This window comes from Raphanus sativus, chromosome 8 (genome assembly GCF_000801105.2).
Source record: "Raphanus sativus cultivar WK10039 chromosome 8, ASM80110v3, whole genome shotgun sequence".
Lineage (NCBI taxonomy): Eukaryota > Viridiplantae > Streptophyta > Magnoliopsida > Brassicales > Brassicaceae > Raphanus > Raphanus sativus.
The window spans coordinates 3,042,538-3,058,281 of NC_079518.1; the positions used below are offsets into that span (position 1 = coordinate 3,042,538).

General features: G+C 33.9%; 4 protein-coding genes across 4 annotated transcripts; 3 read left to right on the plus strand and 1 right to left on the minus strand.

Annotated features, from left to right (window-relative positions):
* The first annotated feature begins 2,849 nt into the window (after positions 1-2,849).
* On the plus strand, positions 2,850-7,110 carry LOC108822761 (lipoxygenase 3, chloroplastic). The gene is made up of 8 exons (XM_018595920.2): positions 2,850-3,375; positions 3,516-3,796; positions 4,034-4,271; positions 4,540-4,869; positions 5,220-5,413; positions 5,505-5,806; positions 5,907-6,173; positions 6,269-7,110. The coding sequence occupies exons 1-8, from the start codon at positions 2,985-2,987 to the stop codon at positions 7,023-7,025; spliced, it is 2,760 nt and encodes a 919-aa protein (XP_018451422.1). The 5' UTR covers positions 2,850-2,984; the 3' UTR covers positions 7,026-7,110.
* Positions 7,111-8,757: 1,647 nt separating this feature from the next.
* Positions 8,758-10,501, plus strand: LOC108820719 (uncharacterized). Its single transcript, XM_018593727.2, has 4 exons — positions 8,758-9,627; positions 9,707-9,796; positions 10,116-10,183; positions 10,328-10,501. Exons 1-4 carry the CDS (start codon positions 8,893-8,895, stop codon positions 10,437-10,439), a joined length of 1,005 nt encoding a protein of 334 aa, XP_018449229.1. The 5' UTR covers positions 8,758-8,892; the 3' UTR covers positions 10,440-10,501.
* A 2,647-nt stretch (positions 10,502-13,148) lies between these two features.
* Positions 13,149-13,598, minus strand: LOC130498773 (uncharacterized). Its single transcript, XM_056992369.1, has one exon. It carries the CDS (start codon positions 13,596-13,598, stop codon positions 13,149-13,151), a length of 450 nt encoding a protein of 149 aa, XP_056848349.1.
* A 1,463-nt stretch (positions 13,599-15,061) lies between these two features.
* Positions 15,062-15,511, plus strand: LOC108821243 (uncharacterized). Its single transcript, XM_018594290.2, has one exon. It carries the CDS (start codon positions 15,062-15,064, stop codon positions 15,509-15,511), a length of 450 nt encoding a protein of 149 aa, XP_018449792.1.
* The last annotated feature ends 233 nt before the right edge of the window (positions 15,512-15,744 follow it).

Here is a 15,744-nt window from a genome sequence, read left to right on the forward strand (position 1 = left end):
TTAATTTTTATATTTTTAATCTACTTGATTATAATATTAATCAAAATCTATTTTATAAATTAAGTAATTTAAAGGTCAAATTTAATATATGATCGGTTCTTTGTAATCATATGTTTTTATACCCGTTTTTTATAATTATATTTATACTTTCTAAATTTTGATCCGCAGATATAATATTGATTCATAACTTTTTTGTTTCTGTAAATATTTAACATGTTTCTGTAAATATCTAACATTTTTATATAACTTTTTCTTATATGTTAAAAGTAATTTATATACAGTTATATAACATAGAATTATCCTAACGTAGTGGTTAATGTATATTTAAAAGAAAAACTAAGGTTATATAACATATATTAATATAGGGTTAATTTTTTTACTTGTTGATAATTGCTCTAATATAGTGGTTAATGTTTAAATAAAGCTAAATATAATTATTTATAAAGAATAAAAGGAATAAATGGTTTCTTAAGGTCTCGATTGGTACAACTGATCAAGAAGCAGTAGAAGTATTTTGTAGAAGTAGTAGATTCTCATTGATTTTTTTAATAAAGTGATTGATAGAGAAATAGCAATATACAATTTTAAAACTACCATAAAATTTAGTATATAATATATTTATTTTAAAATATATATATTAAATTGTAATATATATTAATAAATATATTTGTTGTTAAAATAATGAATCTTATTTAATTATATATATTAAATTTTAAATGTGAAATACTATCACTAAAAATGTAAAATTTATTTTTGGATATAATATATTTTTTGATATTATTAAATAAAATAAATTAATTATATATAGCTTAGATATAAATTATCATTTTTATTAATTTGTAAACAGTAAATGATTTATATATAAGATTATCATAAAAATTAATATATGCCATATAATTTATTTATTTCTAAATAGTATAGATATTTTTATTTTATAATATATAATATATATAAATATAATTATTTTATGTTTTTTAATAATGATATGTGTAACTATATAAACTAAATTATATTTTAAATGTAAAATAGTTTTCTTTTTAAAAAATTTAAAATATTTAATCATAACTTTTATTTTTTAAAATATATTTTTATTATGAACATATTTATATTATTAAATAAAATAAATTAGTTATATATAATTATTTTTTAAAAATTTATATATTTTAATTATAAATTTTCTATCAAATTAAGTTTCATTTGAGAGCATTGACTAAAAAACATTTGGAAAATATTAGTATTTTGTAAATGTTTTTGTGATAAATATTGATTGGATAACAATGAGCATAATAATTATGCTAATGGTCTGACAATCAAACTTTAAAGAAAAAAATAGTTACACATGACATTTATCATTCGATCTTAGTCTTATTTTGAAATAGAATACATTTCCGGAGATATGAGGGTAAAATAGTCATTTAGACATTTTGATCGGAGCTTCTCCTTCGCTTCCTTGCCTCCTCCTAACTACGCGTCGTGTCATACTCGGAACTCAGTTTGACTCAAAAATTATTTTTGAACATTCGTTTGACTCAATTTACCTGCACGTTTTTCTTTTGTTTAGTAAACATAGCCAACTATGTTTTTTTTTAACATAGCCAGTTAGCCACCAATGTTTTTTTAACATAGCCACCTATGTTCATAATACAAGTTAAAGAACTTAATAAAAAGATGAATAACGAGTAATATTTTTCTTGATAAATTAATTTACGGAAATGATTCATTTTGAGATTAACAGAACTACTATTGCAAATCCTACTATTGCAATTTCAATCGTGGTTACTGGTTAGGTATTGTATGTAGTATGTTTTAAACAGTAAAAATAGCCGCCTGTAGCTCTATATTTCAGTAGGTGTTTTCATGTGGGGATCTTCTAATTAACTATATGAAAAAATCATATTAGCAATAACAAAAAAAACAGAACTACACATTTTACGTTTGAAATTTGCACATTTTACGTGATTATTATTCACATAAAGGTGTTTTCACATGTATGTCGGATAATACAAAATAATTGATTCGTAAATAACAATATTCAATTTAAAAAAAAAAATATATTCAAATATTTAACTTATAGATTCTTTCTTAAAATTTTATGTTTAGATTAATAATAAAATAAAACACATGAAATATATACTTTAATCTTCAGCTATATATTGTAGTTTTAATCATACCCCTTTTAAAACCCTCTTATCCGATCATTTTCTTAAATTTCAAATAACAGTGTGGATTCGGATTGGACAAGTAGTCATGAATCCAACTGGTAACATAAAGATACAAGTATTTTTAAACAGGGAGTAGTAAAAGTATTAAAATAACTAGACGAAGAAAAAAGCTAACAGTGAAAAATGTGGTACAAAAACTTGAATATACCACTTTCGTTACAACTAAATATTTACTATTTTGCGATAAATAATGTGTACTCACACTACGTGGTTACCAATCAGACAATCAGTCCTGTAAATAATACTGCTGCTATACGCCACGTAAATACAACGTAATGTTCTTTTTCACGCTAATATATTGTATTATCTTCATCTCGTAAGTCATAACAATACGTTTTCTAACATTTAAAAGAGAGACATTTATCATGATACCATTAAAAATGTAAACATCGCAACCATAAAAGTAATCAACTAATCACTTAATATGAAAACTATATTGTTGACAAAGAAAAAAAAAAATCTAGATCAAGTGAAATATGTGTTGAGAGTTCACATTTTTTGAAAGAAAAAAAGAAATAAAAACGACCTTTCGTAGACAATAGACCAATGAACTAAAACGAGTGGACGGCACAAGAGTTCCTTCTAGCTCTCTTTCTCTCTCTCTGTATATATATATATCTTTCACTTGCCGATTGTTAGTAAGCAGAACGTACAAACAAGCAATAAACTCTCGACAGCTTCTTTCTTCTTTGCCAACACCATACCACAAATTAAACAGCTCACAATTCATTCAAATTAATACTAATTGATTACATCATCGTGATGGCGTTAGGTAAAGAGATAATGGGTCATCCTCTGATTTCAGAAAGGCCATCACTTATTTTCTCGGCGTCGCATTTCAAGAAGAAGACACATACAACGCAATTCTCGGTCAAGCCTTTTGATCGGAGACCAAGAACGTCCAAATCTGGCGTCGTTTCCGCCATAAGCGAAGATTTAGTGAAAACGCTGCGTTTTAGCACAACCACCGGAGACAGAAAGAGAGAGGAGGAGGAGAAAGCCGCGGTCAAATTCAAGGTGAGAGCTGTGGTTACAGTGAGGAACAAGAACAAGGAGGATTTTAAGGAGACTCTTGTTAAGCACTTGGATGCTTTTGGTGACAAGATCGGTCGGAACATCGTCTTGGAGCTTATTAGCACCGAACTTGATCCAAGTAAGTCACTTTCTTCTTTGTTTTTTTTATAACTCGGTTACAAAACAGAGCACTCGGGAAAACTTTCTAAAAATAGAAACTTTTTAACATCGTGTAATTAAAATGTATTATCTCATATATCCAATCTTTGATTCAAACAGAAACGAATTTGCCTAAGAAGAGCAACGCGGCGGTTTTAAAGGATTGGTCAAAGAAATCGAAAACCAAGGCCGAGAGGGTTCATTACACGGCGGAGTTCACGGTGGACGCAGCCTTTGGCACGCCGGGAGCCATCACCATCATGAATAAACACCAGAAAGAGTTTTTTCTAGAGTGCATAACCATTGAAGGTTTCGCACTTGGCCCTGTTCACTTTCCATGCAACTCTTGGGTTCAGTCCCAAAACGATCACCCTGAGAAACGAATCTTCTTCACAAATCAGGTAATTTATTAAAATATATCTGACTCATACATAATTAAATATGGTCCCAGACCATTTAAGTCACGTCATTTTCGATCTCCAACGAATTAATTACATATACTAATCAGTTTCAAAATCTTCTACAATATTTATGTCGGGTGGGTCCATATAGTAATACTTATTAGCCAGCTTTTAACTATATAAATAATGTTGTGGTTATAAATTATTAAAAATCAAGCTGTGTTAATTTGTGTGCAGCCGTTTTTGCCGAGTGAGACACCTGAAGGATTAAGAAAACTAAGGGGGAAAGAGTTGACGAGTCTAAGAGGAGATGGGACTGGAGTCAGGAAGTTATCAGATAGAATCTATGACTTTGATGTCTACAACGATCTTGGAAATCCCGACAAGTCATCCGAACTCGCTCGTCCGAAGCTCGGTGGCAAAGAGAGGCCTTACCCTAGACGGTGTCGCACCGGTCGCCAGCCAACTGATACTGGTACAATTCATAACAACAGTCTTAAAAACAATATCTCTAATAGTATATGTTTTGGGTGTTATGATATCATGCCGATCCTGAAATTTTGAGACGATAATTAAGCAAGTTAGTAACGATTCTAATTAAAAAAATTAATACAAATTGGAGACCTATTTTTATATATATTGACTCCAAAGTTTTTGAAGTTCTAGAACCAGTGTTTCATTTAGCCATGTCCATGACTGGTTCTTCTAAAATGTATCTGATGTATTATCTGCATTGTTGGTAGATAAAGAAGCGGAGAGCCGAGTGGAAAAGCCATTACCTATGTACGTGCCACGAGACGAGCAATTTGAAGAGACTAAGCAGGACACTTTCGCCGCAGGGAGGTTAAAAGCGGTGTTACACCACCTTGTCCCGTCGCTTAAAGCTAGTATTTTAGCTGAGGACTTTTCCGACTTTGGAGAGATTGATGATCTATATAAAGAAGGCTTGCTACTCAAGTTAGGGTTTCAAGATGAGATTTTTAACAAGTTCCCTCTGCCTAAGGGCATCGTTAATACCCTCCAAGAATCTTCGAAAGGACTCCTCAAATACGACACTCCCAAAATATTATCCAGTAAGCTCACTTAATTCATAAGAGTATTTAACATCAAATTTTGTTTTTAATAGAAAATGAACTTTAATATTTCTGTGGCCATTGTTGGTTTTTGAATGTCGGGACCATAATAAAAGTATCGTCCCACCAAAAAGTAAGAAACAATCATTTTAGTTGAAATGCAGAAATAAAAGAGTACATAAACGAAAACATGTTTCACGTGCTTTTCTTAACTCGTTAATAACGCTCATGCCATTTATAGTATTAGTTTGTCAATAATAGAAAGCGCGTTTGCCTTTGATTAATTCAAAATCATAACATGTTTAGTACAACAGTGTTATTAAGTAGTTAAATTTTTTTAACGAATGCAGAGGATAAAAACGCATGGCTACGAGATGACGAGTTCGCACGTCAAGCCATAGCTGGAATCAATCCAGTCAACATTGAGAGAGTCAAGACTTTCCCACCGGTCAGTAATCTCGACCCCAAAATCTACGGTCCACAACACTCAGCTCTCACTTCCGACCACATCATCGGACATCTTGACGGCTTATCCGTTCAGCGAGTACGTTTATACTATAAACAAATCCGAATCACCCGAATAATTACTAAATGTGAAATTTGATCAACTAATTTTTGTTTAATTCTTTCATCAGGCGTTGGAAGAGAACAGATTGTTTATGTTGGATTACCATGACATATTCTTACCGTTCCTAGACCGGATAAATTCTCTAGACGGACGCAAAGCATATGCTACTCGAACCATATTCTTCTTGACTAGTCTTGGAACACTTAAGCCCGTAGCCATCGAGCTAAGCCTCCCTTCCCATGGTTCCAAGCACCGGTCCAAACGTGTGGTTACGCCTCCTGTCGATGCAACCTCTAACTGGGTGTGGCAGCTCGCTAAAGCACATGTTAGCTCTAACGATGCTGGAGTTCACCAACTTGTCAACCACTGGTTAGTAGTACTCAAAATAAAGTTATTATAGGCATTTATGTAACAAGTAGTGAATATGGAGTTATTGACATGTTTTTATCGATCTTTTGTTGTTGTAAAGGTTACGAACCCATGCATGCTTGGAACCGTTTATAATAGCTGCACATAGGCAATTGAGCGCTATGCATCCGATATTCAAACTATTGGATCCGCACATGAGGTACACGTTGGAAATCAATGCACTGGCTAGACAATCGTTGATCAGTGCAGACGGTGTGATCGAAGGAGGCTTCACTGCTGGCCAATACGGCTTGGAAATGAGCTCCGCGGCATACAAAAGCAGTTGGCGATTCGACATGGAAGGCCTCCCTGCTGATCTCATTAGAAGGTATCGTAGCTATACTATTTGTGAATATTTATAACACAATTTATATGTTTTCATTCTATGATATCTAATATCGATCGTTTTGTATTGTTTTTCAGAGGAATGGCAGTTCCTGACCCAACACAACCACATGGTCTTAAACTCCTAGTCGAAGACTATCCATACGCCAACGACGGTCTTTTAATATGGTCTGCAATCCAAACATGGGTCCGAACTTACGTGGAACGTTACTACCCAAATCAGAACTCAATCCAGAGAGACACAGAACTCCAATCATGGTACTCGGAGTCAATCAACGTCGGCCACGCTGACCTCCGCGACGCCGAGTGGTGGCCAGAGTTAAACACGGTCGATGACCTCGTCTCAATCCTCACCACATTAGTCTGGCTCGCCTCCGCTCAACACGCCGCTCTAAATTTCGGACAGTATCCATACGGCGGTTACGTCCCGAACCGACCTCCGCTGATGAGACGGTTAATCCCTGACGTGTCGGATCCGGAGTACGCAAGTTTCATCTCGGATCCGGAGAAATTTTATTTTTCGTCGATGCCGAGTTTGTTGCAAACGTCGAAGTTTATGGCGGTGGTTGATACTTTGTCAACGCATTCGCCGGATGAGGAGTACATTGGGGAGAGACAACAACCATCCACTTGGACCGGAGATGCAGAGATTGTTGATGCGTTTTATGGATTTGCGGCGGAGATCGGGAGGATAGAAAAGGAGATTGAGAAAAGAAACCAAGATCCTGACCGTAGAAACAGGTGTGGAGCTGGAGTTTTGCCTTATGAGTTGTTGGTTCCGAGTTCTGAGCCTGGTGTTACGTGCAGAGGTGTACCTAATAGTGTATCTATATAGAATGAGATTAAATATTGGGGAAAATGTAGAAATCTGTTATATATGATTTTTTGAAAAAGAAATAAAATTATATAATATTGGTACATTTGAAATTGCAGATATATGTTTTCGAAGCTAGATTCAAATTCATATTCGTAATATTTTGAAATGTATTAAGACAATGGATTTATGCATGTCAGGTTAATTATAGCCAAAGAAGACCAGGAAACGTATGAAACTGAAAAATTAAAATACTATATGCTTTACGTTGCGATGATGGATCATGATTTGGGCTCATTTCATAGATAACTTAAAAGTGGCTCTGTTTCAACCTTAAGCTGGACCTGAAGTTTCGCATTACTTCTTGGGTTCTGACCTAACTTGGGTCGCACACTATTTCATTGGTGGATCGATACATAGGAACCTTAAGTTTTATTTTGAACTTTAGGAACTTAAGTTGGCTAGAAAAATTGAATGTACAAAACAATGTTGTGTTTGGTTGATTCTGATTCAACGATGCAGAATTATCAACTTAATTAGTATTTTTATTTGATGCCAAAAAGAAAAATTAGTAAGCCAACGACCTAATCAAGTTGAGCTAGTTGGTAGACGTAGAGAAGAAGACAAAAACGACATATAAAGTACAATTGTATAATAAGTCCATGTGCGGACCAAGTAGCTCTCACGCGAGTAATCAATATATATAGAAACATAGGGAAAATGACTTATTCCCCTACGAACTAGTTGTTCATTTTTTTTTCACGCACGAATTTTTAAGCCATGCCAAAAACCACACGAACAACGGAAATATTGCTTATTCTTTTATGAATTAATTATTTCCAACTTTTTCACACACAAATCTTTAAACTTTGCCAAAAACCACATGAACTATGCTATTTTTTTAATTACATACACAAACTATCAATTTTAAACTAATTCCTATAAAATCGTAAATTGTGTTATTTAAACATTAACTTGTAGAAGATTTATTCTCAATTGGAAATAAAATTTATTATTTTGTAGAAAATTAAATGTTTTACATGATGCATAAAGAAAGAAGAGCAGCAACTACTAGTTTACCAATCCGCTGTGTTACTGCTCTTTTTTCTTTATGCATCATGTAAAACGTTTAATCTTCTACAAGATAATAAATTTTATTCTCAATTGATGATGAAAAGTAAGACAATTTTTTAAGAAGAAGAGCAGTTGACAAAAAGAAAAAAAAAAGAAAAAATGATGTATTATCCTTTTTTATCAACCCAAATTAAACCGGCTATACATCTGTCATAAACTAAGTTAATGTTTGAATAACACAATTTACGATTTTAGGGGAATTAGCTTAAAATTGATAGTTTGTGTATGTAATTAAAAAAATAGCTTAGTTCATGTGGTTTTTGGCAAAGTTTAAAGATTTGTGTGTGAAAAACCTAGAAATAACTAGTTCATAAGAAAATAAGCAATATTTCTGTTGTTCGTGTGGTTTTTGGTATGACTTAAAAGTTTGTGTGTGAAAAAGGCGGAAACAACTAGTTCGTAGGGAAATAAGCCATTTTCCCTAGAAACAGAAGACATGCATCCTTTTTCAAAGCTCATGTAATAATAAGCTCAAAGTAGATTTTCTTCTATTTTCGTATTTTTCTTTAAAATTTATGTTTGATTTATTAATAAATTTTCTAATTCATCAATAGAACAAAAAACTGAGCACATGGATCCTAAATTTAGATGTCGAAACACTTAACATGCACCTTAGCCACGTTTGAAGCAGAGGCAAAGTCTATTATATACAAACCTAAACCGGAAATAACCGAACCGGTGAAGAAACATTTCAAATTTAAAACCACTCTCCCACACCGCACCAGACCCACACCACTTCCTCTGAACTAAAAAGATGGCGTCCATGAAACACGTCCATCTCTTTCGTCGTTACCTCTCAATCGCCCTCACTCTCTTTCAAAGCCTAATCTCGTGTCTCCTCAATTTCCCGATACTAATCAAGATCGCCGATTCGTTTCTATCTCTGTATTTCATGGTTTTCTGCGATCTCCGACCCGTAACGGTCGATCTAGACGACGGAGAAACCACCGTCCATTTCTGGATCTCCGGCCACCGGAGAATCTCGCGTCCGAATCTCGTCATGCTACACGGATACGGAGGAAACTCCAAATGGCAGTTCGTTCACCAAGTCTCCGATCTCTCCAAGTCCTTTAACCTGTTCATCCCCGATTTGGTCTTCTTCGGGAAATCTCACACGAAGAATGCGGATCGGAGCGTTGAGATTCAGGCGAGGAGCATCGTCGGAGGGTTGAGAAAACTAGGCTGCTGCAACGGAAGAGGAGGAGGGGGAAGGATCTCGGTGTACTCGATCAGCTACGGTGGATTCGTGGCGTATAAAATGGCGGAGTTGTGGCCGGAGATGATGGAGAAGCTGGTGATCGTGAGCAGCGGAGTGGGGTTTACTCAGCAGCAGAAGACTGCAGAGATGAGGAAACACGGTGGTGACTGTTCCAAGATGCTTGTTCCGAAAACTCCGATGGATCTAAGGATGTTGGTTAAGATCTCAACGAACACCGGTTTAACGTTTGTTGATTGGGTACCAGGTTTTATCCTCTCCCAATTCATAGCTGTAAGTCTTTCCTTTTCTGTTTAAATATTTTTTTTTGAAACTGGACATGTCTTTGATTAACTTGTTGCTTATGTTACAGGTAATGTATGAGAAAAATAGGCAGGAGCTTCTTGAGCTAGCTAAGAACTTGTTGGAAAGAGAAGAAGCAGAGTTGCCTGTAATATCACAGGTAATAATTCTTCACTCAATCAACTAACCTTGATTAGTAAATTGATTTTTTACTGCTTTTCAGAGAGACCTCACTAATGATAAAACTTTAGTATCAAGATAAATATTAATGAGTAGGCATGATGGATAGCTGATACTTTATAGAAAGAAAATAATATGAGATACAAATTGTCTGAGTAAAGTGTAGTGGACACACTATTCTTGTTTGTTTGCCTTCATTTTCTTTTGTTTATAGAAGACGATATGGATCAAGATCCTTTACTCGAATCTTATGAATAAACAAAAAAAACTTGATCACTAATTTGATATTATAATTTTAGAAAACGTTAATCGTTTGGGGAGACAAGGACAAGGTATTTCCATTGGAGCATGGTTATCGGCTGCAAAGGTAAACGCATTATCGAATCATATGGCCGTTGAGAGGCATGAATCAAACATTTTTTAATATAATTTGTGGGGAAATTAGTTTGTGTAATTTAATCATATTTGTGTATATATATATATATATATATATATATATATCTTTTCGCAGGCATCTGCAAAATTCAAGACTAGAGATTATCAAGGAAATTGGACATGCTGTTAACGTTGAAGCACCAACTACTCTTAATAATTTGATTACATCGTTTGTCTTAAACGTTTGATTTTTAATTTTGTAATACACTTCTAACTCTACCAACTATCTATATGTCAGCTGGTTTATATATTTGTCGTTATCTTTTAACATCAAATGCATTAAATTAGGAAACACATACATGAAACTCATCGAAGTACTTAAACTTTCATTATTTAAGAAAGGGGACAACTAATATTACAAAGATAAACTCCTCCAACTATTGAAAATAACTTCCTTTTGTTTGCCTATAATATTTTAAAATTATATATAATACATACAATTTGACTTCACTCCATGTGACTTCACTCCAATTTGACTTCACTACTCTATGTGATCTGATTTTTATCTTACAAATATCTATCTCAAAAATCTTTCTTAACTATACACCAGTCACTTTAAATCATGTATATTATATATAAGGGTCATACTTAGGGGTGGGCATTTTATCCGTGAAATTTGATTCGATTCGTTATCCGTTACTATTCGATCCGAAAATTCCGAATATCCGTAAGCTTTCGAAGCAAAGCAAATACTAAAATTCAATATCCGTTAATATCGAAGCAAATCACAAATACTAAAATTTTGGGAAGCGAATATCCGATCCGATCCGTCAATATATAAATACATGTATATTTTGATTATATTTAAAATTTTAATTGTATAAAATTATTATTCTAACATATGATTTGACAGATTCTATTCATATTATTACTTATATAAAAATATTACATAAAAAGAAAAAAACATTTATGACAATTATAATTTTTTTCTTCAGTTTTGTGTTATTATAATTGTTAATTAAGTTTAAAATTTTACAAAATATGTAGATTCATTGTATCTTTTAATTTTTATCCTTTATATCATGCAAAAAACAATATTTTCCAAAAAATATTTGTATCAAATTTTTAAGATTATTTGTATTAATCAAAACAAATGAGATATCCGTAAGTATCCGCAAATATCCGCAAATATCTATTTATTTTCCGGATATCCGTTTTTCCGAATATCCGTATTTTTCCGAATCAAAGCAAATCGGAAAATTAGATATCCGTAACATTCGAAGCAAATCACAAATACCTTCAAAAACCCGGATATCCGATCCGTGCCCAGGCCTAGTCATACTCATGCTCACGCTCAAGGTAAGTCACATATCTGCGCATATCGCATAAATAAGTTTAACATATCTCCATCTTCATATAATCTTAAAAAGGCAAATTTGACATATTTCTTCTTTTATAATCTCTGGCGATCGACATACATTTGTCTGAAGTTTTCATGAAAATTTTGAGTTAAATGTTACAGATAAACATCTCAACCACATACTAACACAAATCTGTTTTACAAATTGTAGAAGACATAAGAAATCAGAGCAAATAATCTTAATAAAACCTGCGCTATGCGTTTGTATTGGTCTATTTAATAAAGATAATAACGTAATATTGCAGATAATAGATATTACGTTATCAATATGAACCATTTTTCAGAAAAAATGTAATTTTATTATGTCATTCAGGTAGTGGCTATGATCGCTTTGACTTTGTCTGATTTGTGAAACCCATCACGTCAATAACGTCATGTTTATGCAAGTGTGCTCAGAATGTTTATTACTTACTCTTTACTTAGATAAAGAATCTTGTTTAGTTTATTGATTTTGATTTCCATTATTGCTTCAGAATCTTTGTGATATTATCAGTTTGGGTGTTTTTGATTGATTGCATAAGATTTGAGTCTTGAGTCAGAGTTTGATCAACGTAATTGATTACTCTCCCTGTTTGATTGTTGTTTAAGTATGTGTTCGAGTAAGATAGTGTTCACGGTCAATGGGAATATCTGCAAGATTTCAACTTCAGTAGTCTCGTTATTAAACTTTTGGTGGATGATAGTAGTTTGATAATGAGAAGGATTTGTATTACCTTGGGGATCTATAGGAGGTATGTGGATCTCTGGATTCTAGACTTGTATATATTTCACTTCATTTTTCAGTTTAGTTTCATTGTGCTTCGTTGTATGAAACAGGGGAGGAGACCGGAGAACAGGAGGAACATGTCACATGGAGACATTGCCTAATATTGTGACTCGGCTCAAGCTCCAATGATGAATACTGTGATTGGCTCAAGTTACTTCCGTTTTGAGTAAGCTTCTCTATATATCTAACGTAAAATGGCAGTTGTATATTGTTAATTTGTCCAGGGGAAAAAAAGATATTATAATGACTATTTAATTTGTAAAACTTGTTGTATAAAAACGGGAGTCATGTTTTCAGATAGCATTCGAAGTAAAAGGTCTCTCATATCAATTCTGCCGCGAGCTCTACCACTGTGAACTCTAAAAGGTTTTGACAACAAAGCACTCTTATAAGTTTCTACTTTAAAGGATTGAAGCAGTGGTTTTGATACGTATATTGATGTCTAGTCTCTGGTGCAGGTTTCTCCAGACGTAAATATTGTTTCCTACTTGAGAGAGGCATCATCAGGCACAAAACACAATAATAAATATAGTGTTATTTTTTTTTTTTTGACACACTTTTTTTTTTTTGAAACACTAATAAATATAGTGTTAATACATCTTAATTTTGATATGAAACTAAAAGAAATTTTTACCCGTACGCAGTATGGGCCTAACACTAGTTCTAATATAAATCATAAGCACAAAGTGAAAGAACAAGATGTAAATCATTCAAGTAAGGAGGAAATAGTATTCATGGGCATCAACAAAGGAAACTACTATTAAAACAAACTTAAAATCTCTTGAAACCTTTAAAGAGATTAGCTTTCTCATAGCTCTCATCTCTTTGTTTCTTCGCATGAAAGGCGTCTAGGTCTTCGGCTAACTGTTTGTAGAAAGTTTCCCATAGAGCTATAACCGGTTGATAGTAATCATGGTGAGAATACATACAATTGAACAACATCCCGGCGATTTGCTTACACTTAGTGCTACGAGGTTCTTCACAATGTTCCAGAGCGTTAGCCACATCTTTGCAGCCACCTCTTCTCAAGAACTCGAAATATCTAGCTTCTACGGCTTCATCAGTTGATGATTCCCCCTCTCTCGATGGGAACAATCCATGGATGTTCTTCATCAATAATTCTCCCTGAGCTCTCACCGGATATGGCCAATCACTATAATCTTCCGGTTTCTCTTGCTCCGGTTTTGCCGGCGGAATTTGGATGGATGACGCGATCCCCATTCAGCGATTCAGGATGCCAACAGAAGAACGATATGGAGAGGTTGATGAGATTTTGTTTTTTCAGTGATCTATTTCACAAATTGTTCTATATTTATAGATATGCAGCTAAGAGAACTAGGCGTAGAGAGAACAACCCTTCCGGTTTTGCCGACTATTTTGGAATATTGGGCCTTTAGTGGGCTTATAGCTTGAAGTTCTCTGAACTAAAAGCCCAAACCTTTTTTCTGAAAAGGGTTTATCTTGATAATAGAATCTGAAATCACGTTATTTATTAACTAGACCCAATATAATCGCATAGGCGCATATTTTTATACATTAGGATTACAATTTGTAAAACAGATTTGTGGAATTGTTATTTTGGAGTATGCACTCTAAATTTTCTTGAAAATATCAGAAGTGTATGTCAGAGCTTATGAAAGAAGAAATTGTGAAGAAAAACAAAATCGTGTCAAAAGATTTCATTCTTCAAATCATATGAAGATAGGAATAAGTTAAAATTATACATGCGATATGAGCTACGTGGCCCTTACCGTGAGCATGAGCATCTCTATGCAAATGTAAGAGAGTGCAGAGACATGAAGACATCACAGTTGATGATAAATCAATAGTTTTGGGGATTGGTTTTTTATTTGTGAAAATTTTAATGGAACAGATAATATACATGATATAAAACTGACTAATGTATAGTTGAGAAAAGTAAACTGAGGTAGATCAGCCTAGAAAAGAGCTAAGATTTAAATAAATAAATGAATAAATTAGAAGCCATTGTATAGCAAAGAACCATTCATATTGATATGTCGCTTTGTGTTCTGGAACCAGTACCGGCCCTGGACACAAGAAGAAGAAGTATGGGCTTCCGGCCGACACAGTAATAAATATTTTATCGGCCAAGGAAAAAGATTTTGTAATAACTATTTCATTTGTAAAACTTGTTATATAAAAACGGGAGTCATGTTTTCAGATAGCATTCGAAGTAAAAGGTTTCTCATATCAATTTTGCCGCGAGCTCTACCACTGTGAACTCTAAAGGGTTTTGACAACAAAGTTCTCTTATAAGTTTCTACTTTAAAGGAATGAAGCAGTGGCTTTGATACATATATTGATGTCTAGTCTCTGGTGCAGGTTTCTCCAGATGTAAATATTGTTGCCATTGTGTTACTTGAGAGAGAGGCAACAAGGTTGTCTCAAAATATTAAAGGAATATAGAGTCATATCAAAGTTGCTTAAAATATTAAAGGAATATTAGAGTGACTCATATCAAAGTTGCTCAAGCCGCAAGCCCAGAAATCCTCAACAGTCCAGAAAACTTCAAACCGCAAGCCCACTAAAGGCCCATGTTCTCTTAGCTGCATCTATATATATATATATATATATAAAAAGCAATTTGTGAAATAGATCACTGAAAAAACAAAATCTCATCAACCTCTCCATATCGTTCTTCTGTTGGCATCCTGAATCGCTGAATGGGGATCGCGTCATCCATCCAAATTCCGCCGGAAAAACCGGAGCAAGAGAAACCGGATGATTTCAGTGATTGGCCATATCCGATGACAGCTAATGCAGAGTTGTTGATGAAGAACCTCTATGGCTTGTTCCCACCGAGAGCGGGAGAATCATCAACTGATGAGGCCGCAGAAGCTAGGTATATGGAGTTCATGAGAGGAGGTTGTTGCAAAGATGCTTTTAACGCTCTGATGGATTGTGAAGGACCTCGTAGCTCTAAGTGCAAGCAAACAGCGTTGATGCTGTTCAATTGTATGTATTCTCACCCTGATTACTATCAGCCGGTTAACGCCGTGTGGGAAACTTCTTTCGAAAAGTTAGAAAAGGACCTCGAGGTCTTTCGTGCAAAGAAACAAAGAGATGAGAGCTTTGAGAAAGCTAATCTCTTTAAGTGCTCTAAGAGATTCTAAACATTAATAGTTTTCTTTGTTAATTTTGTTGATGCCCACGAATGTTTTTTTTAGCTATTTTCTCACTTGAATGTGATATGTTGCTTCTGAAACATAAAAGGTTAGAATGATTTACATCTTGTTCTCTCACTTTGTGCTTATGATTTATACTAGAATTTGTTTTCCCACTTCAATTTGATAATGTTATCAGCCTCTCCATAGATGGCCATGTAATATTGCTTACCCGTTGGCCA

Excerpts from the sequence above, each read along its gene's own strand:
- LOC108822761 (XM_018595920.2), top strand. The coding sequence starts at position 2,985 with ATGGCGTTAGGTAAAGAGATAATGGGTCATCCTCTGATTTCAGAAAGG. Across the intron at positions 3,797-4,033 it reads GAATCTTCTTCACAAATCAG|CCGTTTTTGCCGAGTGAGAC; the intron begins GTAATTTATTAA and ends ATTTGTGTGCAG. Across the intron at positions 4,870-5,219 it reads CACTCCCAAAATATTATCCA|AGGATAAAAACGCATGGCTA; the intron begins GTAAGCTCACTT and ends TAACGAATGCAG.
- LOC108820719 (XM_018593727.2), top strand. The coding sequence starts at position 8,893 with ATGGCGTCCATGAAACACGTCCATCTCTTTCGTCGTTACCTCTCAATC. Across the intron at positions 9,628-9,706 it reads TCCTCTCCCAATTCATAGCT|GTAATGTATGAGAAAAATAG; the intron begins GTAAGTCTTTCC and ends CTTATGTTACAG. Across the intron at positions 9,797-10,115 it reads AGTTGCCTGTAATATCACAG|AAAACGTTAATCGTTTGGGG; the intron begins GTAATAATTCTT and ends TTATAATTTTAG.
- LOC130498773 (XM_056992369.1), bottom strand. The coding sequence starts at position 13,598 with ATGGGGATCGCGTCATCCATCCAAATTCCGCCGGCAAAACCGGAGCAA.
- LOC108821243 (XM_018594290.2), top strand. The coding sequence starts at position 15,062 with ATGGGGATCGCGTCATCCATCCAAATTCCGCCGGAAAAACCGGAGCAA.